The sequence below is a fragment of the Malaclemys terrapin genome, chromosome 20 (assembly GCF_027887155.1).
Source record: "Malaclemys terrapin pileata isolate rMalTer1 chromosome 20, rMalTer1.hap1, whole genome shotgun sequence".
Lineage (NCBI taxonomy): Eukaryota > Metazoa > Chordata > Testudines > Emydidae > Malaclemys > Malaclemys terrapin.
The window spans coordinates 12,656,199-12,683,969 of record NC_071524.1 but is presented as its reverse complement, the minus strand read 5'-3'; the positions used below and the strand labels follow the sequence as shown (position 1 = coordinate 12,683,969).

The 27,771-nt window shown below is 61.0% G+C and overlaps 1 protein-coding gene across 2 annotated transcripts in view; it reads left to right on the top strand.

Moving 5' to 3' along the window:
* The window catches only part of MARK4 (microtubule affinity regulating kinase 4), a 43,622-nt gene extending 16,118 nt beyond the window's left edge, over nt 1-27,504 (top strand). The window contains exons 2-18 of one of the 2 annotated variants that reach the window (XM_054010092.1): nt 5,181-5,378; nt 5,860-5,913; nt 7,265-7,313; nt 8,407-8,472; nt 9,536-9,606; nt 10,675-10,731; nt 11,055-11,291; nt 11,880-11,999; nt 13,623-13,722; nt 14,174-14,283; nt 20,025-20,181; nt 20,928-21,142; nt 21,863-21,966; nt 22,785-23,042; nt 23,882-23,961; nt 24,971-25,015; nt 25,529-25,693. In XM_054010092.1, coding sequence (XP_053866067.1) covers nt 5,181-5,378; nt 5,860-5,913; nt 7,265-7,313; nt 8,407-8,472; nt 9,536-9,606; nt 10,675-10,731; nt 11,055-11,291; nt 11,880-11,999; nt 13,623-13,722; nt 14,174-14,283; nt 20,025-20,181; nt 20,928-21,142; nt 21,863-21,966; nt 22,785-23,042; nt 23,882-23,961; nt 24,971-25,015; nt 25,529-25,593 — 1,986 coding nt within the window. In that variant the 3' untranslated portion in view covers nt 25,594-25,693. Of the gene's footprint in view, nt 1-5,180; nt 5,379-5,859; nt 5,914-7,264; nt 7,314-8,406; nt 8,473-9,535; nt 9,607-10,674; nt 10,732-11,054; nt 11,292-11,879; nt 12,000-13,622; nt 13,723-14,173; nt 14,284-20,024; nt 20,182-20,927; nt 21,143-21,862; nt 21,967-22,784; nt 23,043-23,881; nt 23,962-24,970; nt 25,016-25,528 lie in introns of both variants that reach the window. The other variant, XM_054010091.1, reaches the window with a different exon arrangement.
* Nucleotides 27,505-27,771: the final 267 nt, after the last annotated feature.

Genomic DNA, 27,771 nt, shown 5'->3' with positions numbered 1-27,771 from the left:
ACCCCCAGTCCCGATTTTTCACACTTGCTGTCTGGTCACCCTACCCCACACACATTCAGTACAAGAAGATTGCTGTTGCGAAGTCAAACGCTAGGAAACTCTGGATTTCCAGTTAGCCACGTGTGACAGAAATGGGAATTTTCTGTAATATTTGTATGAATGGTGTGCATGGCAGTGACTTATTTGACTTGGTATTACTGCCCAGTTGGAGCCGAAGGGTTAAACTGCTCGTGGGGCAGAGCAGGAGATCTGGGGGGTTGGTGGTTAAGGACTGGCTGAAACCCATGGAGGATCCGCAGAGATCGAGCATGTGAACTCAGCAAGGCTCTGCTGGAGGGTGACAATGGACTGAGGTCTCAGGTGACTGTGTTAAGAGCTGAGCTCACAGAGCCAGAGATACATTACCACTTACTTTGGTATAACTGATGTCGCTCAGGGATGTGAATAAGCCACTCCCCTGAGTAATGTAAGTTACACCAACCTAAGCTCTTTGCCGTCAGCAGAGAGCCTCTTCACCTGATGCGCCGATGTAGCGCTTCTAGCCTTAAATCTTACCTGGCACTTTAGAGAGCCAAGGTGGATCATAGAATATCAGGGTTGGAAAGGACCTCAGGAGGTCATCTAGTCCAACCCCCTCCTCAAAGCAGGACCAATCCCCAACTAAATCATCCCAGGCAGGGCTTCGGTCAAGCCTGACCTTAAAAACCTCTAAGGAAGGAGATTCCACCACCTCCCTAGGTACCTATTCCAGTGCTTTACCACCCTCCTAGTGAAATAGTTTTTCATATGTTTTATTGGACCAACTTCTGGTGGTGAGAGAGACAAGCTTTTGAGCAACACAGAGCTCTTCTTCAGGGCTGGGAAAGGTTCTGAGGATCACAACTCAATAAAAGGTGGACCAGATTGTTTGGCATAAGTAGTTAACACACATTCTATTGTAGCTGTGTGGTTCCCAGGATATTGTGTCTTCATGTTCTAAGAGACCATTCAAGGTGAAGTGGCCCGTGTAGCCCTGTAGCCAGAGGATAAAAAAGGCGGGTTAGTGGGTTACAGATTGTTGAAATAAGCCATAAATCCTTGGTCTTTATTAAGACCATGATTTTTAGTGTCTAGTAAAGTTATGAATTTAAGCTCCCAGGCTCATCTTTCGAAAGGGTTGTGCAGGTTTCCTGTGAGCACAAGGCCTGGGAGGTCAGATACAGAGTGATCATTCTGGGAAAAGTGTTCACCCACGGGTGATGTGCTGTTTTTTATCATTTTTCTGTGTGAGTTCATTCGCGAGTGCAGGGATTGTCTGGTTTCACCCGCATTATTATTATTGGGGCGTTTAGTGCACTGGATGAGGTTACACCATGTATTGTGCTAGGCATGTCCAGGACCCATGGACCTTGAAAGGTGTGTTGTGTGGAGCAGTGACCATCATAGCAGTGGAGCTATGGGTGCAGGTTTTGCATCTGTTGTTGTGGCAGCGTCTGGTGCCACTTTGAGTTGGTGTGTCCTGCTCTGTGGGGAGCCTGACTGGACGCCCCACAGTGGACAAAACCACACACTGAATTATTACATTGCAGAGTCATTTTTTTCCTGAAGCAAGCAATCAACAAACATCACATCCACCCCAGCCTCGCCAATGCTGAGAGGACAATATCAGATAGTGATCAGATCAGCAGATAGAGAGAGGCCAACCGACAGCTCTCTGACACCAACTGCCATAAAGTACTCAAAGATGACCCCACACCACAATTCACCCAGGAATTTAAGAATATCATCAAATCCTTCCCCAAACAACTCCAAGGGAAACTCTATAACTTCATCCCCCACAAACCCACCCCAGGGACCTTCTGTGTGTTTCCCAAGATGCACAAATGAGGGAACTCAGGCAGACCTGTCAGCCCTGGCACGCTTACTGAAGGAATATCCGAACTCCTAGAAACCATCCTCAAACCACTTGGTACACAAAGGTCCGGCTTCCCCCAGGGCACAATAGACTTCCTCCAGAAATTCTGCAACAATACAGCCTCCCTCTGAACACCACCCTTGTCACCATGTATGTCACCTTCCTACACACCAATATCCCTCACAGTGATGGCCTAGGTGCTTGCCTCAAATATCTACAAGACAATGGACAACCCTCAGCTGTCCATCCCAAACACATCACCAACTTCATCCCTTTCCTCCTCACCCAGAACAGTTCTCATTCAACAACACTTTGTCAAAAACCAGGGGAACATCCATGGGCACTAGGATGGTTCCCCAATATGCCAACCTCTTGGTGGGGCCCCATGGAGAAGAATTTCTGGACAAATGCACCACAAAAGCCAATGATATACCTGAGATACATCCATGATATTTTCATCCTCTGGACAGACAAACTCCCTCATAGGTTTCCACCACAACTTCAGTAGCCACCACCCCATCCCCTTCAACTAAACTCTCTCGAGAATGCTCCTACACCAGCATCAACTTCCTGAACACCACAATCCGCTTCAGCAATGGAGCCCTACAGCCAACTGTACACAGGAAACCCACGGATCCCCACACCTACTTCCACAGATCCTGTAACCACCCCAAACACCAAGAAATCTGTTAGCTGCAGCCAGGCTCTCAGATACCACAGAATATGCCACGAAGAGAGTCCAGGATACACACCTTAACATTCTCAAAACCACCTTCATCAAACAAGGACACTCCACCAGGGAAGTAGATCACACACCAGGGAACAGGCAGAACTAAATCCCGCTCTGACTGCACACCTCTAGTTGTCACCTACCCCACACAGGCACCCATATGGTAACTACAATCCTTACTCGATGGGGCCCCCACTCTGAAAGAAATCTTTCCCGAACCCCCTCTTCTGGCCTTCAAACAACCCCCCCAGCCTCTCCAAGATCCTCATCAGAGGCAAGCTCCCCACAGAGCAGGACCCACCAACTCAAAGCAGCACCGGACCCTGCCAGAACAACAGATGCAAAACCTGCAGCCGTATCTCCACCATAACACACCTTTCCAGATCCATGGATCCTACACGTCTATCACAACATGTGCACTAAACGCCCCAACAACTACTGTGCGGGTGAAGCCAGACAGTCACTGCGCTCTCGAATGAACTCACAGAGGAAAATGATAAAAGACAAAAACACCCTTGGCCGTGGGTGAACACTTTTTTCATGGCATGGTGACTCTTTATGTGAACTCTCTTTCCTCATCCTCAAAGGAAACTTCCTCAACACTTTTGAAAGACAAGCCTGGGACCTTAACTCATAACTTTACTAGACACTAAAAGTCATGGTCTCAATAAGGACACTGAGTTTATGGTTTATTACAATAATCTGTAACCCACTCACCTCCTTTTTGTCCTACGGCTACGTGGGTGTTAACAGGAGGGGCCGATCTGTGGGGTGCTGGGGGATGGTGCCCAGCTTGCGGGGCTGTGGGTTGCTGAGTGCTGGCCCCCCTGTGGTGCTGGGAAGGAGATGTCGACTTGCAGGGCTGTGGGGTGCTGGGAAGGAGGTGCCTGGACTGTGGGGCCATCGGGTGCCGTGGCGGTGGGGGTGGTACCCAGCCTGTGGAGCCGTGGGGTGCTGAGCACTGGGCCCCCTGCAGTGCTGGGAAGGTGGTGTCTGGCCTCTGGGGCCGTGGGGTGCTGAGTGCCTGGCCCCCCGTGGTTCGGGGGGGGGGACACCCCGGTCTGCCAGGTTTGCTGCCAGTATCCATCTGTGAGCTCCTGGTGCCAAGTTGCTCTGAGCTGTCTGAGCTCATTAATGTGATTGGCTCCTTGGGCCTGGCCCGCTCGGGACAGCAGCTCTGAGAGCACAGGGGCATTCAGGGCACATTGGTGGGGGGGCTGTGAGGGGCTCAGGCTGGGATTTGGGGGCACCTTTACTGCACCAATATAGCGAGCTTGTAGTACTGAGGGACAAGGGCTGTGAGGGTTGGGGGGGACAGCAGCGCTGTGTGGGGAGGGGCTTTGTGTTGTGTGGGGGCAGTGGCAGGTCTTGAGAGGAGGTGGGGGGCTGTGGCAGGTATGAGGGGGCGTGGGGGAAGGCAGGAGACGCTCCTGCTCTCTGGACTCTCCTGGTACTGCTCGCTGATGGGAGAATCGATGGAGTCTCCTTGAAGCTGCAGATGTGGTTCCTGGGGGCTGGTGCGGGCTGCAGGACACGGCAAGGGCAGCAACTCTGAGCAGGCAGCGCTCAGTGTCACCCCTGCAGGCAGCCTTCCCTGCAGGGCCTGCTGCACCTCCCACAACCGCCTGCCCAGCACTACCCACCCCTGCTCCTCCAGCTGGGCCTGGCCCCAGTGTTCAACGGGGGGTTCTCGCTGCTGGGCCGGGCCTGGTGCCCCGAGCGGTGCCCGACCCCAGGGCTCGGTGCGGGAGGGCGGTTCTGGCTGCTGGGCTGGGCCTGGTGCCCCGAGCGGTGCCCGACCCCAGGGCTCGGTGCGGGAGGGCGGTTCTCGCTGCTGGGCCGGGCCTGGTGCCCCGAGCGGTGCCCGACCCCAGGGCTCGGTGGGGGAGGGCGGTTCTGGCTGCTGGGCTGGGCCTGGTGCCCCGAGCGGTGCCCGACCCCAGGGCTCGGTGGGGGAGGGCGGTTCTGGTTGCTGGGCCGGGCCTGGTGCCCCGGGCGGTGCCTGACTCCAGGGTTCAGCGGGGGGCTCTGACCGCCGGACCACCCGCTCAGCAGCTTCCCTGGGGTACTCCTGATCCTGTTCCCAATTGGCCAGTGCCCAGGAAGGGGGCTGGGGCGGGGGGGCATGGAGGGCATCTTCCTGCCCTCCCTGTTGCCATGTGTGATGCCATCATCCTAAGGCAGGATCCGGTTGGTTCTGGTAGCACAGTGACTCCTCCGCCCCATTGGGCTTTCCTGCTCAGCCGGGCACATGGCACTCGGGGCTGGGGAAATCATGGGGCTGGGCCCTGCCCCCCAGGCCCCTGTGCTGACTTATCCCAGCTGTTGCGTGGCAGCAGCATGCCTTCAGCCCAAACTCTGCACTAGCCCCGGGAGGGGAGTGAGGTCTGGTGGCTAGAGCGGGGAGCTGGGAACCAGGACTCCTGGGATCTCGCCCCAGCTCTGGCAGGGGCGTGGGGCCTGGTAGTTCTAGCAGAAGGCTGGGAACCAGGACTCTTTCCCTGCAGCGCCCGGTATCCCCCTGCCCCCAGGTGACACTGTCTCTCCCCCCCGCAGCACTCCACCCTGGCCAGCAGCCGCTCGGAGAAGGGCTCGTCGTGGTCCAGCCGGTCGCTGGGTGCGCGCTGCCGGAACTCCATCGCCTCCTGCACCGACGAGCAGCCCCACATCGGCAACTACCGACTCCTCAAAACCATTGGCAAGGGCAACTTCGCCAAGGTCAAGCTGGCCCGGCACATCCTGACAGGCAGAGAGGTGAGGGTGCGGGGGCCATAGGTCAGCACTTTGTGGGGGTGGAGGCTATGGGGTGGTCATGGGGCAGCACTCCAGTGAGGGGCGGGGGCCATGGGGCAGCACTCCAGAGGGGTGAGCAGAGGGCCATAGGGCAGCGCTTCAGGGAGGGCAGGCAGGGGATATGGGAGGGGGAGAGCGGGGGACGTGGGGAGCCATGTGGCAGCACTCCAGGGAGGGTGGGGGATGTGGGCGGGCTCTCTGGAGTAGTGTAAACTGGGGGGGGGGGTGCACAGTAGCTCTGGGGTCCAGTGGAGATCTCCAAGGGGGGCACTGGGAAGAGTGGGGAAGGCTGAGGTGTCAGATGCTGCTGGAGGATAGCACAAGTGCAGATGGGGCAGGGGAGCGGAGGAGCGTATGGGGCACACAGAGGGAAGTGGGGGGCGCAGGCACTGAGTGCCCTAACCCCCCCCCCACCCCCAGCCAGAATCTGGTTTGTTTGTAGGTTGCAATAAAAATCATTGACAAGACGCAGCTGAACCCCACGAGCCTCCAGAAGGTGAGTGTGAGTGGTGGGGGGAGTGGCCCCCACTCCTTGCAGGGGCTGGCAGCCCCATGCCCTGGGGAGGGGGCAATGTCCAGGCTGGGGCCTTGTTGCTGGGGGCTGGGCCTGGAGGGACAGAGGAAGCCAGGTCTGGGACTGGCAGGAGGGGCAGCCGCTCCAGGCCACCCTGGATGGGGGTCGCCCCCCACCTCCCGCTGGCCGCCTGCAGCGCAGCTCCGACACCAGCGGCTGGGTTCCCAGGCTCCACAAAGAGCCCATTGTGCTCCGGACGCGGGGGGGGGGGGGGGGCACTGCTCTGGCCCTGGCCTTCGGGTTCCCCATGCCCGCGACTTCCTCACTGTGCTTCCACCGTGAGCTCGGGTCCCACCCCCAGTGCCACCCCCAGCGCCACCCCCAGCTACCCTGGGGACACATCCCCCCCCCGCCCAGTGGCCCCCTGGGACACCTGTCCTGCCTTGCACCTCTCCACCCAGCTAACCTGGGACACCCACCCTGCCAGGCACCTGCCCCTTTTTCCCATCCTCCCCAGGGCACTTGCCCTGTTCCTGTCCCCCCCCCACCCCAGGACACTCCCAGCCCCAGTTCCCACTGGCTGCCCCAGCCCCTGGCATTGACACAGGCTCCCCTCCCTCAAATCACTGCTCTAATTAGCACCCAGAGGCCAGGCTGGTCGCTGTGGTAACAGCCACTCCGGAGGCATCTCCAGGGGCTGCTAATTAGCGTTGAATTCCGAGGTCAAAGGAGCTGCGGGTGGGGAGCAGATTAGAACAAACCCCTGAGCCAGCCCATCCCCTGCCATAGGGTCAGATCAGAGCCAGCGATCCCCTGAGGGGAAAGAGTGCATGTCCCATTCCCTGTCCCCCTCAGCCACTCGCCAGCCGTGGATCAGATCAGAGCCGGCGCCCCCCAGAGGGGAAAGGCCCCGTGTCCCATTCCCTGTCCCCCTCAGCCACTCGCCAGCCGTGGGTCAGATCAGAGCCGGCGCCCCCCAGAGGGGAAAGGCCCCGTGTCCCATTCCCTGTCCCCCTCAGCCACTCGCCAGCCGTGGGTCAGATCAGAGCCGGCGCCCCCCAGAGGGGAAAGGCCCCGTGTCCCATTCCCTGTCCCCCTCAGCCACTCGCCAGCCGTGGGTCAGATCAGAGCCGGCGCCCTCCAGAGGGGAAAAGGCCCTGTGTCCCATTCCCTGTCCCCCTGAACCAGTTGCTTCCCTGTCGTGGGGCCGGATTGGAGCTGGTGCCCCCTAGAGGGAAAGGCCCGGGGGGCTAGAGGTGGTGAGGCAGGTGAGGAGGAGCTGTGAGGCTGCCTGTTAACATCCCCACTCCCCGCGTCTCTCTGCCCCCTGCAGCTCTTCCGGGAAGTGCGGATCATGAAGGGACTGAACCACCCCAACATCGGTGAGCTGGGGTCCGGGGGTCTGGCTCTGGGGCTCAGCGGCACGGGGGCGATGGGGCCTGAGCAAATGGCAGTCCCGAATGCCCCGTCCTCCAGCCTCAACTGCCCCTGCTAGTTAAGGGGATCCAGACCCTGGCACCTCTGCAGGTCCCTCAACTACAGGGGTCAGAACCCTGCCATGAGGGTGTGTGGGGGGGACATCAGGGGAGGGGCAGGCCCATCCCATGAGGGGGGCAGGCCTGTCCAGTAATGGGTCTGGGGGAAGGGAGGGGCAGGCCCATCCTATGAGAACGTTTGATGCAGGCGTTGGGTGGGAGTCAGGCTGTCCTGTGGGGACATTGGGGGGGGGGGTCAGGCCCTGCCTGTGAGGGTGTTTGGGAGGGGAGATCAGGCCCATCCTGGGAGGGTGTTTGGGGGACTGTGACCCATATATTTCAGAAGAGGGTCTAGCACGCTCCGTGTGAGTGCAGAGGTTCTGGTCTGTGGCAGTGCGGCCGTGGGCGCGTCTGCCATCTCCCGGCCGGCGTGTGGGGCTGTCTGCAGGCTCCAGGGTGTCTGGGAGCGAAGCAGGCGCTGGACAGGGCAGAGCTGTGGAGGGAGCAGACAGGGGCAGCAGCGAGGGGTAGAGTGAAGGCTGGCGACAGTGCAAACCTTCCCCGAGTATTTCCAGACGTTGGGACTGGGTCACCCCACCCCCCTTTGCCCCAGCTGCCCAAGGGCGGGAGCTCTGGAGTGCAGGGAATCGCTGCAGGGCCCGGGCAGCACCTGGCAACAGAGCTGAGGGGTTTGCCTGGGAATTTCCTTCTTTTTGCCATGACAGATCAGAGCTGTCTCTGCAGTGTCATGGCCCCCAGCACTCTGGAAGGGGTCCATGCTGTGCTTCGAAGGGCGTTTTCAGAGACACCACTCCCCAGCCCACCCTGTCCACACTGCCAGGAGCTAGGGGCACTGGGACTTGCACAGGGAGCGAAGATGCTTCCAGCCTCACCACGGGAGAGACCCGGACCAGGGCCCCAGCGGCAGGCACCACCTGGGTTGTGGGGCTCACTGGGTGAGGTCGGGAACTGGGCCATGACCCGTGTCTCTGTGTTACAGTGAAGTTGTTTGAGGTGATAGAGACGGAGAAAACACTCTACCTGGTGATGGAATATGCCAGCGCTGGTGAGAATGCCCCCCTGCCGCACCGGCACCCCCCTGCCCCTGCACTGCCATCTGCTCCCCCAGGCCTGTGCCCCCTGCAACCCTTGTGTGTGTCTGTGCCGCACCTGGAGCTCCAGACCCCTCTGCATTCCCACACCCCTTCCCTGCATGGCCCCCAGATCCCTCTGCCCAGCTCACCGCCAATGTTCTACAGGCCCCCCAGCCTGCCCTGGGGTGCAGTCTGGCCCTGGGACCCACTGAGCCTGTGGGTAGCTACGGGAGCCAGCCTGGCCCAGCACCCCAAAAGCCTCCCCAGCAATCACGGCCTGGGGAGATAGGCAGGTGGCCTGCCTGGCATGTCCCCACACTACCCCTCCACAGGTCCTGCCTGGCATATCCCCTCCCCACCCCCGACCAGGGCCCCTGCCCAGTGTGACCCCCCCACACACACACACACACAGTTCCTTTTCACCAGGGGCCTGTCTGGCATGACATGCCCCCACTCCCTCCTGACCAGGGTCTCTGCCTGGTGTGAGTCCCCCCACATCCCTGCCTGACCAGGGATTCTGCCTGGCGTGATGGGCCCCCTTCCCCCCACAGCCCCTCCTGATCACAGGCCCTGCTTGGCTCCCCCCATGCTGCTAAAATTATCCTCGCTCGGTTTAAAATAAGCCAAACCACCAGGCCCCTGCAGGTGCCACCCACCTGGCAGCTGCCTCCCTGGCACTGAGAGCCAGGCGGGGGGCGTACACATTCCCACCCGTTCCAGTGGCTCCTCGAGCGACTCCCATCTGTGCCTGCGGGCTGGTGCCACCTGGGCTCAGGCTCATCCCGCAGTGGACACTGCAGGGTGCGGCTGGGCGAGCCAGAGGCCGCTCTTGGGGAATGTGTGGGGTCTCCATGCCCCCCATGTCCTGCTGTAATGGACCTCCCAGCAGGAAAGCTGCATTCATGAGACTGCAGCTGTCCAGCAGGGGCACATCTGTCCAAAGCCCCTTCACCCCAGCCTTCCTCCTGGCATCGGGTTCCCTGGCACTACCCCCTGCCACTACCGACTGCTCCTGACAGCACCCCCTCCCCCCAGGCGAAGTCTTCGACTACCTCGTGTCACACGGACGGATGAAGGAGAAGGAAGCCCGGGCAAAATTCAGACAGGTCAGGACAGAATCGGGAAAGGGGAATGGACCAGAGCCCTGACCACCATCAGCAGGGGGTGCTGTGGGGAGCAGGGTGGGAGTTCTGCACCCCTAACCCCTGCCCTGTTGGGCACGTCACTGTAGCTCAGGGCGGGGTCTCTGGTCAGCTCTAGTCTGAGGGATGGGGGTCTGTGTGCTCTGTGCGTGTGTGTGTGGGGGCTGTGTGTTTTGTGGGGAGGGGCTGCTGGCTCTGCACGTGGGGGCTGCGTGCTCTCTGGGGGGGCTCTGCTGATGGCTCGGTGGGCTGCGTGCTCTGTGTGGGGGGGCTGCATGCTCTGTGTGTGGGGGGGCTGTGCTGATGGCTCGGGGGGCTGCGTGCTCTGTGTGTGGGGGGGGCTGCAGGCTCTGTGGGGGGGGGCTGTGCTGATGGCTCGGGGGCTGCGTGCTCTGTGTGTGTGTGGGGGCTGTGTGCTCTGTGTGTGGGGGGGGGCTGTGCTTCTGACTTGGGGGGGGGGGGGCTGCATGTTCTGTGCCTGTGGGGGGGGACCGCGTGCTCTGTGGGTGAGGTGGTGGCAGCGCTGCGTTGCTGGCCGTAGTCTATGGGGTGAAGGCTGAGTGGTGTGTGTGGAGTGGGGGGGGGGGCAATGGAGGGTGGAAGGGCTGTGCTGCTGACCGTCTTGTGCAGGGAATCTCAAACTGGGGGTCACGAGTTATTACATGGGGGGTCATGAGCTGTCAGCCTCAATCCCCAAACCCCACTTCACCTCCAGCATTTATAATAGTGTTAAATATAAAAAAGTGTTTTTACTTTGTAGGGGGGGGGGGGTTGCACTCAGAGCCTTGCTGTGTGAAAGGGGTGAGATGTGTGTGTGGTGGTGTGGGGGGGCGGGGTTAAGGGCTCCCTGTTGGGAGCTGGCCTGGAAACCCAGGTGGGCGCTTCCTTCCCAGCCATCGATTCCTGGCAGCAGGGCACTCACCTTACAGGGGCAGTTCCCCTCCTGGGGGAGGAGCGGGGGTGGGGGGAGCGATGGGGGGCAGAGGATGGCGTCAGTCGCTTCGCTGCCCTCACTGCCAGCTCTGCCCCCAGATCGTCTCAGCTGTGCACTATTGTCACCAGAAGAACATCGTGCACCGAGACCTGAAGGTGAGTCACCCCATCCGGGTTCTGCCCCTCCCCCCGCCCAGGGCACTGCCCGAGCATCCCCCCGGCCCCCCGTGTACTTCCCCTCCCCCCAGACAAACACCAGACCTGAAGGTGAGAGCCCCAGCACCCCTCCCCCTTGTTCCCTCCCTCCCAGGCACTGCTCCTATCCTCCCACCCCCTCCCCACCGGCTGTGGGGGTGGGGCCTGACCCTGACGTACCCCAACTCCCGCTCAGCTGTGGGTGGGGCTGGACCCTGACGTACCCCAGCCCCCGGGCTGTGGGGGCATGGCCGGACCCTGCTGTGCCCCCCATCCCTCCCCAGGCGGAGAACCTGCTGCTGGACGCCGACGCCAACATCAAGATCGCCGACTTCGGGTTCAGCAATGAGTTCACACTGGGCTCCAAGCTGGACACGTTCTGCGGGAGCCCCCCGTACGCCGCCCCCGAGCTCTTCCAGGGCAAGAAATACGACGGGCCCGAGGTCGACATCTGGAGCCTGGGCGTCATCCTCTACACCCTGGTCAGCGGCTCGCTGCCCTTTGATGGGCAGAACCTCAAGGTGGGTGGGTGGGGGGATGGGGGACATGGGGCACACAGGGATGGAGGGGTCCTGGGGGGACATGGGAATGGAGGTGTCTGGGGGTCCTGGGGGAGACATGGGGATGAGGGGGTGTCTGGGGGTCCTGGGGGGACATGGGAATGGAGGTGTCTGGGGGTCCTGGGGGAGACATGGGGATGAGGGGGTGTCTGGGTGGGACATGGGAATGGGGGGGGTGTCTCAGGGGGGTGGGGGTCCTGGGAGTGTCGGGGGGCATGGTGGCAGGGCCAGCACTTAGCCCAGCAGAAAGGCAATCTCTAGGTCGGGCGGTGTTTTCTGCAGGGCCTTGTACCCCGCATCACAGAAGAGGCTCTGGGCCCCTGTAGCCAGAGCCTGCCCTTTCCCAATTGCCAGGGCACAGAGCTGGGGCCTGCGAGCAGAGCCCGGTCCTTGCCTCACAGCGGAGTTGACCCCCCCCCCCATTGTATGGGGAGGGGGAGTGGGGCCAGCTCCTAGCTAAGTCCCTGGGGATGGCTCGGCAGGTCCCGGGCAGGCAGGGAGGCTGGCTGGGGGAACCCTGCCTGACTTGCCCCTCCCTCGTCCCCCCAGGAGCTGCGGGAGCGCGTGCTGCGAGGCAAGTACCGCGTCCCCTTCTACATGTCCACAGACTGCGAGACCATCCTGCGCCGCTTCCTGGTGCTCAACCCTGCCAAGCGCTGCACCCTGGAGGTGAGAGCCCCGGGGAGAACTGGGACCTCGTGGCATTCCCCTGTCATGGACCCACAGGGGCCGGTCTGTGCTCAGTCCCTTGGGTGGGCCGGGCCCCAAGGATCCCCAGTTTTGCAGGACCAGGCCCATAGCCTCCAGGACTGCGAGATTGGGCCTTGGGCTCCCGCGACCCCGGCTCCCTGAAGCAAGTCCAGCCCAGCCGGCTGCACCGTCCCTTTCCTGGTGCGATGCTTCACAGCAACTCCGGCAGCCTCAGCAGAGCAAGGCAGCCGAGCCGGGGCTAGCAGGAACGTCCCGGCCACTGGCTTTCTGGGCCCTCCGTCGATCTGGGTCGGTTACGGCCAGTCCTGAACAACCGGTTGGCAGCCCCCAGACAGTGCGGTGACCCAGCCCCGCCTCTGCCCCCGGAGTAACTGTTTAATCCTTTACACCCCGTGCAGAGCAGTGCAAAGCCCAGAGGGAAACTGAGGCACACAGGGGCATCATAAAAGTATTACCAACATTCCCACTTCCTCACCCTGCCGCTCCTGTGCTCCGTGGCCCCATTTACCCGCCCCCCAACTCTGTCCGTGGAGCTGGGACTCCATCCTTGCCCTCTGCTCTGTGCCCCCCGAGTGGCACCAATCCCCACGGGGGCGAGCTCTCATTAAGCTGATGCTGCCTGCGCGGGGCCCTGCCTGACGCTGTCTCCCCAATGACTGTAATTAGTGTAATTGACTCAGGGGATAATTACAGGGTGTCTGGGACCCAGGCAGGCTCCGTGCAGCCCCCACAGAGCTCAGCCCTCTGGGCGGGTGGGGTCTGCGGAGCCTGCAGGGAGGGGAGGTGCAGCTCCCGCAGGCCCATGGGGGCTCCTTGGGGGCCAGAATTTGGGCTACCGGGCTCCCTGCCCCACAGCAGTGGGGATGGGGCCCAGGTGCACTGGAAGGAGAGTGCTGAGCCCTTTGTCTCTATTCCTGGTCTGCAGCTCTGTCAGGGGTGGGGGGCCTGCCCAGTGGGGGCACCTGGTGGGAAGACACAGCCTGTTCCCCAGCGGGGAGATGCAGGCTGTGTCCTGAGGGGTGCTGGGCGGGGAGACTCGGCCCCTGTGCCAGTGGGGGTGGGGGTATGATGGGTGCCTGGCAGGGAAAGACAGGCCTTGTCCTGGGGCAGGGGCAGAGTGATGGGTGCGGGGCAGGGAGACTTGGCCCCTTCCCATGGGGGGGGTGATGGGTGCATGGCGGGGGGAAGGCACAGCTCCTGTCCCAGTGTGTGGGGGGGTGATGGGTAAGTGGCAAGGGACAGATGTGTCCCCTGTTCCGGTTGTGGAGGGGGAGGAGTGCGTGGTGGGGAGACATGGCCCCTGTCCTGGTGGGGGGCTGTGTGTGTGTGTGTGTGTGTGTGTGTGTGTGTGTGTGTGATGGGTGCATGGTGGGAGGCAGACGTGGTCCTGTCCTGGTGTGTGTGGGGGATGGGTGCGTGACAGGGGGGAGACACAGCCCTTGTCCGGGTTGTGTGTGGGGGCGGGGTGTTGGGTGCGTGGTGGGAGGCAGACGCGTCCCCTGTCCCCATGGGAGGGGGAGGGGTGCTTGGTCTCGAGATCAGGGAGGCCTGAACCCCTCTAATCTGTCCCGTCTCTCTCAGCAAATCATGAAGGACAAATGGATCAACATCGGCTACGAGGGCGACGAGCTGAAGCCCTACAAGGAGCCTGAGGAGGATTTTGGGGACACCAAGCGCATCGGTGAGGGCCCAGGGCCCTGCTGTGCTGAGTGGGCACCATTGCTTGGACCCCGATGGCCAAGGGGGGGACGCCCGTCAGGGGATCATTTGCCCGCAGTCCCTCTGGGGTTCAGGGAGGGGCTCTGCTTGCGCCAGCTTGGGGAGGGCTCACTGAAGTGGCCCGAGCTGACTGGCTGTGGGACAGAGTGAGGCCACGGCCTGGACCCTTGTCCAACTCCCCCCAGGGCAGCTGCACAGGGTCCCAGGGCCGGGATGTGACCCCTTCATTCCAGCCCCCACAGGGCTCAGTAGTACCTGGGCAAATGGGCGCTGCCCATGGGCCCAGCATCTAGCCCAGGGGACACGGGGCTTGTGCCATCCGGCGGGGGCTGGGCACCGCATGGCACCTGCCCCGGGGGCGGGGGGGGGGGGGGATGTTTGTGCCAGAATTGAATCCATCCCCTCTCTCCCAGAGGTGATGGTGGGAATGGGATACACCCGCGAGGAGATCAAGGAAGCCCTGAACAGCCAAAAATACAACGAGGTCACGGCCACCTACCTCCTGCTGGGCAGGAAGAACGAGGTGAGTGTGGGCCCAGGGGAGCCTGGGGTCTGATCGGGGGGTGGGGAGGATCCGTGGGGAACCTGTGACGCTTTTGCCCCCCGGGATGCAACCTGGAACTGGGGTATCGCTGAACCCTCTGTCTCACCAGCCTGGGCTCCCTTTTAAGTGATTATAAGTAACAGCATACAGATCAAAGTACGTTACCATAAGAAATCAAACAAAACCGCAATCCAAGTTCTCTAAACTGGCTAGGATTAGATAGTTAGATAGTACAAACTGTCCGCCCAGCTTCCCTGCACAGGCAGGCTTCCTTCTTTCCTGCCTGGGATCCCCCTTCCCCTGTTCAGTCTTTGTTCCTAAGGTGTTTTGTTGTAAAGGGAGTGAGGCACCGCGTGTTGGAATAAACTGTAAAAGGGGGAAGTGACTTCATGTGGAAGGAACTTCTTTGTTTTAAGCCAAGCTCCCAACCCAGTTTGTGGAAAAATACAGGCACTAAAATGGAGTCCAGTGTCCCCTTATCTAGTCACATGCCCTTGCATGCTTCGATGAGTCATGACAGCCATTACTCATTCGCTGACTGAAGCGTCCACAGGTGAGGATAAGCTTTTCCCATGGCCCGTTGTCTTTGTTGATGGGCCATTCCACTTGGACAGGCCAATCCCAACATGCTGGCTAGACTGGATGTAAAGCTTTGTGGGTGTTATCCAGGAGCAAACACATTTGAAAGACAGGTGCATAGTCAATATTTATAACTCCAAATACAAACATGATGCATACAAATAGGATAATCGTATCCAGCAAACCATAACTTTTCCATTGACACCTCGCATGATATCTTTTGTACAAGATGCATCGTAATTATATTCTAACCATACCATAATCATAGCACTATGGGGTGCGGAGTGTCACAGAGCCGTGCACATAAGAGCGGCCAGACCAATGGTCCACCTAGCCCAGTAGCTGGTGCCAGGTGCTTCAGAGAAAATGAACAGAACAGGGTAATTATTGAGTGATTCATCCAGTCCCACCTTCTGATAGTCAGGGATTTAGGAACACCCAGAGCATGGGGTTGCGTCCCTGGCCATCTTGGCTAACAGCCATCCATGGGCCTATCCTCCATGATCTTATCTTGTTATTTTTGAACCCAGTTATGCTTTTGGCCTTCACAACATCCCCTGGCAGGGAGTTCCACAGGTTGACTGGGCATTGGCTTCCTTATGTTTGTTTTTAACCTGCTGCTTATTAATTTCATTAGGTGATCCCTGGTTCTTGTGTTATGTGAAGGGGTAAATAACACTTCCCTATTCACTTTCTCCATACCAGTCACAATTATAGACCTCTGTCATAACTCCCATAGTTCAAATATGAACAGTCCCTGTCTTTCTAATCCAGGGGTAGGCAATCTATGGCACGCATGCCGAAGGCGGCATGTGTGGTGATTTTCAGTGGCACTCACACTGCCCAGGTCCTGGCCACCAGTCTGGGGGGCTCTGCATTTTAATTTAATTTTAAATGAAGCTTCTTAAACATTTTAAAAACCTTATTTACTTTACATACAACAATAGTTTAGTTATATATATTATAGACTTATAGAAAGAGACCTTCTAAATGTATTACTGGCACGCGAAACCTTAAATTAGAGTGAATAAATGAAGACTCGGCACACCACTTCTGAAAGGTTGCCGACCCCTGTTCTAATCTCTCCCCATGCAGAAGCTGTTCCATTCCCCCTCATCATTATTGTTGCCTTTCTCTGTACCTTTTCCAACTCTAATATATCTTTTTTTGAGATGGGGTGACCAGAGCTGCACACATTAGTCAAGGTGTGGGCGTACCATTGATTTATATAGTGCCATTGTGATATTTTCTGTCTTATTATCTATCCCTTTCCTAATGGTTCCTAACATTCTGTTAGCTTTTTTGACTGCCGCTGCACATCGAGTGGATGTTTTCAGAGAACTATCCAAGATCTTTTTCTTGAGTGCGAACCGCTAATTTCAATGCCATCATTTTGTATGAATAGTTGGGATTATGTTTTCCAATGTGCATTACTTTGCATTTATCAAAATTTGAATTTCATCTGCTATGTTGTTGTCCAGGCACCCAGTTTAGTGAGGTCAGCTTTGGACTTAACTATCTTGAGTAATTTTGTATCATCTGCAAACTTTGCCACCTCACTGTTCGCCCCTTTTTCCAGATCATACGTTGAACAACACTGGTCCCTGTACGGATCCCTAGGGGACCCCGCTATTTACTTCTTTCCACTGTGAGAACTGACCATTTATTCCTACCCTTTGTTTCCTGTCTTTTAACCAGTTACTGATCCATGAGAGGACCTTTCCTCTCATCCCAGGACTGCTCACTTTGCTTAAGAGCCTTTAGTGAGGGAAGCTTTCTGAAAATCCAGGAACACTATATCCACGGGATCACCCTTGTCCTCAGGCTTGTTGACTCCCTCAAAGAATTCTAATAGATTGGTGAAGCATGATTTCCCTTTTACAAAACCCATATTGACTCTTCCCCAGCATATCACGTTTATTTATGTGTACTTTACTATAGTTTCAACCAGTTTACTCGGTACTGAAGCTAGGCTCACTGGCCTGTAATAGCCAGGATCACCTCTGGAGCCTTTTTTAAAAATTGGCATCACATTAGTTATCCTCCAGTCATCTGGGACAGAGGCTGATGTAAGCAATAGGTTACATACCACAGTTCTTCGAGTGATGGTCCCTATTCTCTTCCGCTGAGGGTTATGCACACATGCCATGCATTCAGAGCCGGTAGTAGTGTCCCTTGGTCCACACATGTGCACTTGCTACACCTCATGGTTTTGTCTGAGACGATAAAGGGCAGTGTGGGCTGACCATGCTCTCAGTTCCTTCTCATCGCCGCATGGTCCAAATCAGAATTTCTGCTGTTCTCTTGTCTCTTGTGATGCCCTTTCTAAAACGCAGGGGGGAAAAGATGGTTTTCTACCTCTATGTGGTTAGTATTTTTGTTGGTTTTACAGTAATTGAGTTTTTAGGATTGTTAGGGACTTCGGGATGCCATTGTACCAGTCTCCTGCTCTCCCCCCTCACCCTCACCAGCAACCAGGCCTGGGTACTGGGTTATGCCAAAGACATCGGGGTTCAGGATCTGCACCTCCTGCCATCACTCATTCTTGGTCAGTGACGAGCTAAGTGCTGCCTTTACTGCTTCGGAGAAGCCCATGCTGCTTCCAGGTGCCGTATCCGCCTCTCCTTCCCAAGCCGTACCCAGGCAGGCCGGGATCTCCGCCTCGAGAACCACCTCATGGAAGTCGCCATGAGACCGCAGTCAGACCCCGGCCGGGGACTGCCCCCACAGTACATCAGCCTGAGAAACCCGGGAGTGCACCTCCTGCCATGGAGACCCAGTCCGGTCTCCATGGCAGGAGGTGCACTGCCCCTTGAGGTACAAGCCTATTCCACAAGAGCACAAGCATCGGCTACGGCCACGTTTCACGACGTGCCGCTTACAGACGTGTGGGGTGGCCCCGTGGAGCTCGGTACGAACCTTCTCTTTCCTTCAAGATGTGTGGTCCCTATTTGAATTCCAGTCCCATGCTCCTTCCCCTCTGCTGCGGATCTGTGCGACTTGCAGTGGAGAGAAGGAACTGAGGGCACAGTCAGTCCACCCTGCCCTTTATCGCCTCAGACCAAACCATGAGGCGGAGCAAGGGCACATGTGCGGACCGACAGATGCTACTACTTCCAAATCTCTGGCTCGGACACATGGCGCATGCGTCTAACCCTCAGTGGAATACAGATAGAGACCACACATCTCGAAGAACCTCCAGTTACAGGTACGTAACCTTGTGGCAGTTCTGCGATTTCATATTTGAGTTCCTTCAGAACTCTTGGGTGATACCATCTGGCCCTGGTGACTTACTACTGTTTAGTTGATCAATTTGTCCCCAACCCTCCTCTATCGACACCTCAATCTGGGACAGTTCCTCAGATCTGTCACCTAAAAAGAATGGCTCAGGGGTGGGAATCTCCCTCACCTCCTCTGCAGTGAAGACTGATGCAAAGAATTCATTTAACTTCTCCACAACGGCCTTGTCTTCCCGGAGCACTCCTTTAGTCCCTCCATTGTCCAGCGACCCCACGGATTGTTTGCCAGGTTTCCTGCTTCTGATGTGTTTGACGTTTATTTTTTGGCTGTTTTGTGTTTTTTGCTAGATGCTCTTCAAATTCGTTTTTTGGCCTTCCTAGTTACACTTGTACACTTGCCTCGCCAGAGTTTAGGCTCCTTTCTGTTTCCCTCAGTAGGATTTTTAAAGATGTCTTTTTGTCTCTAACCATCTCTATTATTCTGCTGGTTAACCATGGGGGCATGTTTTGGTCCACTTCCCGATTGGGGGTGGGGGAGGTATACATATAGTTTGAGCCTCTGTGATGGTATTTTGAGGCAGGGTGAAATGTGCCAGCGATTCTGAACTGGGAGGGGCAGCAACCACACGGGGCAGCTGCCAGCTCCACGCCCTGCAGCCAAGATCTGGCTGCAGGGGCCAGAGGGGGGCTGGGGCTGGCGTGAGAGGGTGTCACGTAGTCACAGGGGCTGGTCTGTTCCCCAGCCTGTGATCAGTCTCCGGGGAGTGACCCCTGTCGTGGGCCGGGCCCCGAGAACCTGCCCGGTTCCACAGGGCCAGGCCCCCGGCATCCAGGACAGCAAGACTGGGCCTTGGGCGCCAGCGACGCCGACTCCCTGCAGCAAGTCTAGCCCAGTCGGTGTCCTGCGGAGCCCTGCACCGTCCCCTTCCACGGCTGCACGATGCTCCCAGGAGTGTCACCGAGCCTCTGCAGAGCAAGGCAGCCATGTGTTAGTGCCTGGCTCCCGCCTCTGACCGGCCTGAATCAGCGCAGAGACCGAGGCTAGGCCAGAGACCAGCCTGGCCGAGCCTGAGGAGCCAGCCAAGCAGGGACGGCTCCCTCCCCCATCCCCCTTAGCTCTCCAGGTCTGGGCTCCTGAGCTCCTCCAGAAGGCAGCCGGTATCCCAGCCCCTGAGGCCTTGTTCCCCAGGTCTGCCAGCTGGGTGTCCTGCTGCACCTTGGGGATGGTTCATCCTTTGGCGGGATCTCTGTGTTGCTGGACCCACTGTTGAGCCAGTTCTTCAATGGCTGAATTCGTTCCCCCAGGCAGCCAGCTATCCCCTCCACACACGCACACTGTTAACCCTTTTGCAGCCACTGGGCAGCCGTGCAACATACAGAGGGAAACTGAGGCATGCCTCAGCTTCATAGAACCATTACAGAAAACTTCCACTTTGTTACCGAGGGCAACTCGGGGGAGTCCATGGCGGGGTCTGGGCTTGGGGAGCAGCGCCCAGGAGTGGGCCCAGGAGACCAGGGGTGACTGACCAGACAGCAAACAGGACACGGCCCCCAGGTTTCTCTCCTGGAGGGGGCTGTGGCTCAGGCTCCCTTCTCCAAACTGGGCCGGCCCCAGCCCTGGTGCAAGGGCGAGAGGGGAGCAGCCCCCGCTCCTGTTAGGCAGGGGCTCCCCTGGCAGACATGGACCGCTGGCTGGCCTGGGCAGCACGCTCCGTGCTGGGTGTGCGCTGGCTTGGCAGCACGGCACGGCGGGTTGGCCACAGGCGCAAAGGAGCTGGCTCTAGGGGGCACCCTGGGATCACCTTCCACCTCTGGCCAGCGCCACCCACCTGGACTCCAGCCAGCGCCTAGGTGCAGGGCAGGGTTGCCAAGGCGGGGGTAACGGGTGTCCTCTCTCGGCAGGTGGAGGGGAGTGAGTCACGCACAGGCAGCAGCCTCTCCCTGGCCCGGGTGCGGGCACCCAGCGAGGTTTCCAACGGCACCAGCAAGTCGTCCTCCCATGGCAAGAGCCAGCGCAGCTCTTCCACCTACCACCGGCAGCGGCGGCACAGTGACTTCTGTGAGTGCCAGGCTGCCCCACTCAGCCCCTGCGCACAGCAGCGGGTCCCTGTATCCTGAGGGCTGCTGGGCACCTGCTGAGCAGAACCCCATGGGGCACCAGGGTGAAAGGGTAGCTGGGCGCCAGGTGCTGCCCGGGAGTTCTGGGGAATGGGTACAGACGGCTGTGGGGAGTTCAGGGGAGAGCTCGGGGCTGTGGGGAGTTCAGGGGGATGGGAGTGGGGAGTTTGGGGTAGGGATCAGGGCAGTGGGGAGTTCAGGGGAGGGGTCAGGGCAGTGTGGGGGCTGTGGAGAGTTTAGGAGGAGGGGTCAGGGCAATGGGAGGCCATGGGGAGTTCAGGGGAGGGGTCAGGGCAGTGTGGGGGCTGTGGGGAGTTTAGGAGGAGGGGTCAGGGCAGTGGGGGCTGGAGGGAGTTCAAGGGGATGGGAGTGGGGAGTTTGGGGGAGGGGTCAGGGCAATGGGAGGCCATGGGGAGTTCAGGGGAGGGATCACGGCAGTGTGGGGGCTGTGGGGAGAGGGAATGGGGAGCCAGGGGGGGTCAGGGCAGTGAGGAGCTGTGGGAAGTTCAGGGGAGGGGTTAGGGCAGTAGGTGGGGGAGTTCAGGGGGACTGTGACTGAGTAAAACCCTACGGGAGAGCAAGATGGAGCCCCCAATGCCAGCCAGCCCCGCCTGCTGCCCCCTCTACCCAGTCTGGGCAGCAGCCAAGGCTCCCAGGCAGGATGTCAGAGCTATCCCCTGCCCACAGGTGGCCCCTCACCGGTCCCCATGCACCCTAAGAGGAGCCCCACGAGCACCGGGGAGGCAGAGCTGAAGGAGGAGCGGATGCCCTCGCGTAAGGCCAGCTGCAGCGTGGTGAGCAGCGGGCGCGGGATCCCCCCCTCCAGCCCCATGGTGAGCAGCGCCAACAACCCCAACAAATCAGAGATCCCCGACCGGCGCAAGGACAGCACCATCAACACGGTGAGGGGGTGTGCTGGGGCAGGGGGCAGGCCCCAGGTTGGACAGTGGGGGTGGGAAAAGGGACAGGCAGAGGGGCTGGCAGGAGGGGTAGGCAGGCTGGGCCGGGTGACAGGGTGGTATGTGCCCCAGGGGATGGGCAGTGGGGCGATTTGCCATGGGGAGTGGCGGGTGCCCCCAGGGGATGGGCAGTGGGGCGATTTGCCATGGGGAGTGGTGGGTGCCGCCGGGGGATGGGCAGTGGGGCGATTTGCCATAGGGAGTGGCGGGTGCCCCCAGGGGATGGGCAGTGGGGCGATTTGCCATGGGGAGTGGCGGGTGCCCCCAGGGGATGGGCAGTGGGGCGATTTGCCATGGGGAGTGGCGGGTGCCCCCAGGGGATGGGCAGTGGGGCGATTTGCCATGGGGAGTGGCGGGTGCCCCCAGGGGATGGGCAGTGGGGCGATTTGCCATGGGGAGTGGCGGGTGCCCCCGGGGGATGGTAGCAGGGCAGGGTGCTGTGGGGAGCGGCGTGTGCCCCCAGGGGACGGTCAGGGTACCTCAGGGAGTGGTGTGGGCCATGCGGCATGGGCGGTAGGGGTGTGTGCCGGGGGAATGGCATGTGGCCCAGGGGAAGGGCCTGTCTCCCAGCCAGCTGGTGCTCCCATGTCCCTGCCCCTGCGGGTAGCGGGCACCGGGTGGGCCCCGCAGATCTGGGACTCAGCCCCACGCGGTCCCTTGCAGAACAACATCCCGTCGAGCGTAATGACGCGGAGGAACACGTACGTGTGCACGGAGCGGCCCGGCACCGACCGCCACTCGCTGCTGCACAACGGCAAGGAGAACAGGTAGCCGGGCTGGGACAGGGGCTTGCCGGGAAGGGGCCCAGGGGTCTGGTCGGGGAGGGGACGGATGACAGGCTGGATGGGCCCAGGGGGGGGATACCAGGTTCTGAGATGGGGCTGCCACAGCTCCAGGCTCCCAGCGCAGGGCCACAGGTGGTCGCTCTCCCATCCCCGCAGGCAGGCTGGCCTGGGGGGAGGGGCTGCTGCGCTGGGGTAGGCACTCCCCCCCCCACCCCTTCCTTCCCGTGGACCCTGGCCGCCCTGGCCACTTTCCACTTGCCCTGTTCCGGAGCCCCGTGGGCAGCGCCATGACAGATCCCGGGTTAACCTCACAGGACCCCCTTCCCCCAGCAACCCCCCCGCCCCCCAGTGCCCCGCGGGCAGCGCCATGACACATCCCGGGATACCCTCGCAGGGCCCCCTTCCCCGACCTACCCTGTGGGCATTATGGGGCAGGGGGTACATAAGGGGTGCAGATGAGAGGGTCCCTGGGGCTTATGGGGCAGGAGGTGCATGAGGGTGGTTGGGAGGAGAGGGTGCATGGGGGTTGTGGGGCAGGAAGGGTGGTTGGGAGGAGAGGATATGTGGCAGTTATGGTGGAGGGGATAGATAAGGGGTGGGGAGGAGAGGGGTGTGTGGGGGTTATGGGGCAGGGGATAGATGGGTTGTGGGTCAGGAGGTGCATGGGGTGGGGAAGAGGAGGGGGTAGGGGGTGGGGAGGAGAGGGTGCATGGAGGTTATGGGGCAAGAGGTGCATGGGGGGTGGTTGGGAGAACAACAGTATGTGAAGCTCACAATGGGGCTCTCTCCCCTCCTCCCAGCTCCATCACCAACCGGGTGCCCCCCGCGTCGCCCTCCACCCACAGCATCGCCTCGTCCTCAGACCGCACCCGCCTCTCGCGTGGCACCACCATCCGCAGCACCTTCCACGGGGGTCAGGTGCGGGATCGGCGCGGGACCGTGCAGAACGGGCCACCCACCTCCCCCACGCTGTCCCACGAGGCCACGCCGCTGCCTCAGAGCCGCAGCCGCGCCACCTCCAACCTCTTCAGCAAACTCACCTCCAAGCTGACGCGGAGGTGAGTGCCCCCGGCCCAGCACTCGGCGTGGGGCAAGGAGCGGGGTGCTGGCTGTGGAGGGGAACACTCCCAACTCCTCTAGTCCACGCCTCTCCCAGCAGGGGGGCTCTGGGGAGCAGGGTGCGGGTGGTGGCTGTGGGGGTCTCCCAGCAAATCCAGTTCCAGCCTCTCCTTGCAGGAGGCGCTATGGGGGGCAGGCTGGGGGTGGTGGCTGTGGGGGGCTCCCAGCAAATCCAGTGCCAGCCTCTTCCAGCAGGGGGCGCTGTGGTAGAGCTCCCAGCAAATTCAGTGCCAGCATCTCCCAGCAGGGGGCGCTGTGGGTGATGGCTGTGGTGGCGCTCCCAGCAAATCCAGTGCCAGCCTCTCCCAGCAGGGAGCGCTGGGGGGGGGCGCGAGGCGGGGGCGGTGGCTGTGGTGGCGCTCCCAGCAAATCCAGTCCCAGCCTCTCCTGGCAGGAGGCGCTATGGGGGGCGAGGCGGGGGTGATGGCTGTGGTGGCGCTCCCAGCAAATCCAGTGCCAGCCTCTCCCTGCAGGGGGCGCTGTGGGGGGGGGCGAGGTGGGGGCGGTGGCTGTGGTGGCGCTCCCAGCAAATCTAGTGCCAGCCTCTCCCTGCAGGGGGCGCTGTGGGGGGGCAGGCTCGGGGTGGTGGCTGTGGTGGCGCTCCCAGCAAATCCAGTGCCAGCCTCTCCCAGCAGGGGGCGTTGTGGGAACCCCCAGGTTGGGCCCCAGGGTCTGGGTGCCAAGTTTCCTTGCTTGAGCCGTGTGCCTGGCATGGGCACCTCCTGCCTCTGGTCTCTAGCTCTCTGCTCCCCCTTCACTCCGGCCTTCTCTGTTTCAGGGTCACTCTTGACCCGTCTAAGCGGCAGAACTCTAACAGGTGCGTCTCTGGCGCCTCTGTGCCTCAAGGAGCCAAAATCAGTAAGTGCCGCTGCTTCCGCTCCCCCCTCGCTCTGTCCCCCCACCCTCGCTCTGTCCCCCCCTCGCGTGCTCTCTCTTCGTACCTTTTCTTTCTCATTCCAGGTCTTGTAGCGGACTTCCCCAGCCTGAAAGCCGGGGGATCTCCCAGTGCCCGGGAACTCTATTCGGGGCGTGGGGTGGGATCGGGCTGGACAGCAGGGAGCTGTATGTGCACTGCAATCCACAGGGCCGGGCCGTGGCTCCTGTGCCCAAGGGCAGTGTGGACCCCTACCCATGCCACCATACAGACATTTAGGGCTCACATTGTGGGGGTCTGAGAATACTTGGGGTCCTCTCCAAAAGCCCCTTGTCCCCACCTGTTCCTGCGGGGTGACCCATACACCTGGGCACAGAGGTTCCCCCAGGGCAGGGCCTTGCTGCACCCGCAGCCCCAGAATTGAGCCCCCTGGTGGTGCCCATGCCCGGCTGCATGGGGTGAGGTGCCCACGCTGGGTCCTTCTGGGCCCTAGTGCTGCGAGCAAGAGGGGGGAATGGGGGTCTCCTTCCGCAGCTCTCAGAGGGGTTCGTGATGCAGCATCCTGCTCCGGCCCCCCCCCAAAGTGGCAGAGATGCTGCCCCTCCCTGTCTGGTTGCTCCCATCTTGCCCCATCTGCTGGGGGTGGAGCACGGCCGGGCCCATGGCCTAGCTACCAGCATGCGGATTCATTCGGAGGGCTGAGGGACCCGGGGGGCTGCGTGCCCCATCTGGAGCAGCCTCGGATGCCCTCTGTCATTCCCCCTCTGCCCCACTCTGCCGCCCTATGGAGGAATCAACAGCCTGCCAGCCCAGAGACATCTTCAGTCTTAAAGGAAACCATGCGGCCCCCTGGGGCTGGGGCTGTGGGCATACGCCTGCGGGGAGGGCCGGGAGCAGCCCTGTCTATCCGTACCCAGCACCCACCGCTGCTTCCTCCGAGTGCAGCACAGCGCCTCGGCTCTGCCACTAACTGCAGCTCTGTCCCCGCCACAGGGTCGCAGACGAACCTGAGAGAATCGGGGGACCTGCGCTCACAAGGTACGTGCTGCTCTGCCCTATCCCGCCCCGACCTGCCTGCTGGGGCAGCCCTGTCCCGCCCTGCCCCACCCTGTCTGCTGGGATAGCCCTGTCCTGCCCCGCCCCGCCCTGTCCTTTCCCAGCCCGCTAGGGCAGCCTTGTCTTGCCCCAACCTGCCTGCTGGGGCAGCCCTGTCCCGCCCCGCCCCGTCCCTTCCCAGCCCTCTGGGGCAGCCCTATCCCGCCCCGACCTGCCTGCTGGGGCAGCCCTATCCCGCCCTATCCCGTCCTACCCCGCCCCATCCCAGCCCACTGGGATAGCCCTGTCCCACCCTGTCCCTTCCCAGCCCGCTGGGGCTGCCCAGAACCTGGCCTCCACACACAATTGCCCCCTTGCTGTGGCGCTCTGGCAGCACATGCCTCCACCCCAGCGGTGTCTCGGCAGCGACCCAGCCCCCCAGCGAGGGACCCTGCACGGCCCCCTGCAGCCCCCTTCCCGCCCGGCTGACGCCCCCTCTGCTCCTTCCGCCCACAGTTGCAATTTACCTTGGAATCAAAAGGAAGCAGAACCCCGGCTGCTCCGATGTACCTGGAATGTGAAGGTGACCAGCACCCACCCCCCCGAGGCCATGATGGCTGCCCTGCGCCAGGCCACGGACTCGGCCAGCTGCCGCTGCCGCCAGCTGGAGCCCTTCCTCCTGTCCTGCACGCACGCCAAGAGCGCCAGCGAGCACTTCTGCCACTTCGAGGCGGAGGTGTGCCGGCTGCAGCGCCTTGGCCTCACCGGCGTGCTCTTCCGGCGCCTGTCCGGCACCTCGCTGGCCTTCCGCACCGTGGTGACGAGCATTGCCAGCCAGCTGCAGCTCTAGATCCCTGCCCGTCCTCACTGGGGGTGGGGGGTCCCCCCAGGCTCCCTGGCCTGGAGCCAGTGCAGCGCTGGGACGGATCTGGCCAGCAGCTCGGCCTGTAGGGGAAATGCCCCTGACCTCTCTGGCCTGTGAACCCGGCCTCTCCTCTGCTGGGCCTAGGCCTGGGGCCTGCCCTGCTGCTCATAGGGGCTCACAGGGAGAGCACGGGCACCAGGCACTGTTCCCCTCTGGGGTGAGGGGCTGGGCCTGGCTCTGCCGGGCTGGGGCCAGTGGGGTATGCCCAGCCTAGCGCAGGAGGGGGCTCCCCAGGCCAATTGTGGGGTGTCACTGAGCCACTGGCCCCAGTGTAGGGGAGGCATTCCCAACCTTGGCAGGTGGTGGGGTGATAAGTGGCAGGGCAGGGCCCTCTGGGAGCGGCAGGGTGGGATGCTCTGGGGTGTGGGGGGGCTCAGGATACAGGGGGGCACTCCAGGTTTGACAGGCCTCTGTGGGCTGAGGGCAGGGCAGGGGGCTCTGGGTTGGGGGCGATGCAGTGGGGCCAGAGTGAGAAGCTAGGCGCTTGGGACAGCAGTGTAGCCAATGGGCCCACAGTTTCATCCACCTCCAGCTCTGGGCCAGAGGGGAGCCCCATCTCCCTGGGTGGCCGAGAGATCACAAGTCTCCCCAGCACAGGGACAAGGGGGAACCCCCTCTAGGCACAGCAGTGCGGAGCAGGTGCCACGGCGAGTGCTGGGTCCTCGGGGGTGGTCCCAGCCTAGGCCATGGCAGTGACTCGGGCCCTGGCTGCCCCTTGGGTGGGGGTAGGACAGTGTTGATTGAGCTCGTGGGCAGGGGTGATGGAGCTGGAAGCCATGGGGAAAGTGCCCCGGTGCCCATGGCTATCCCAGTGCTCGCCCCTGTTGCCCAGCAGCCCCCCCAGGGCAGCACAAGGGACTGTGCCCCCTCCCTGGGGGCAGCTCTGACCCCAGCCCTCCCTCCCCCCTGGTTGGCTGCCTCAGCTCAGGGCCAGTGGGTGAGAGGGGCCCTGCAGGCAGCCCCTGGGGAAGCTAGACCTCCAGGGGGACTCAGTGCTGCTCGGGGTACAGCCCCCTTGGCCCCATGGGGGGAGCAGGGCCCCAGGTGGGTCATGGCCTCACCGGAGCTGGTACGACCTGGGGCCTGGCACGGCTGCACCTCCCTTGGATAGGCACGAGCTGCCCACGCGTGCCCAGGGCTGGGGGGAGGGGGTCAGCCTGGCCTCATGCCCTGCTGCTGTGGAGGGGCTGGAGGCTGGGTGGAATAAAGGAGGTTGTAAGCAAGGCAGCAGGGGTCCTGGCCATGGGGCTGGAGGGTGCGTCTAAGTGGCAGGCATTCTGGCAATGGGGGGTGTCCCTAGGTGGCGGGCATCCTGGCTGGGTGGGGGGGTCCCCGCTAGGGCCTGTTGACACCCCCACCCCATTTTTTAAAGAGCAGAGCAACGCAACAGGCAGCTCCCGGGAAAGCCCTGGTGGGTCTCCCCCTCCCCTCTTGTACAGCCCCTGTAAATAGCCCCGGAGTCCCCTAGGGTTGTGTAGAGTACCAAGCCAGAGCCTTGGGACATTTTTAAGTTATTCCAGCCCTGTGCGCCAGTCTGTATTGACCCCCAATAAACATAGGAAGCCTCTGCCCCGTCTGGCTCCTGCTTCGCCGCCACATGGGCACAGGTCTTGCCCGTCTGTCCTGGCACTGCCCCGGCGCAGGCCTTCCTCCGTCTCCACCCTTGGGCTGCCACCCTGGGAGCACAGGGTGCTTTGCAAACAAACCTGCGGCGGGGGAGGCTGCCCTGGGGTCGAACCCAGGTGTCCTGAGACCTGCTCCACCCCTCCAAGAGAGCGGGCCGTGCCCACGGCTGTGTGCATGGGGCAGAGTGCAGAGGATTTCGCTGCCGGGA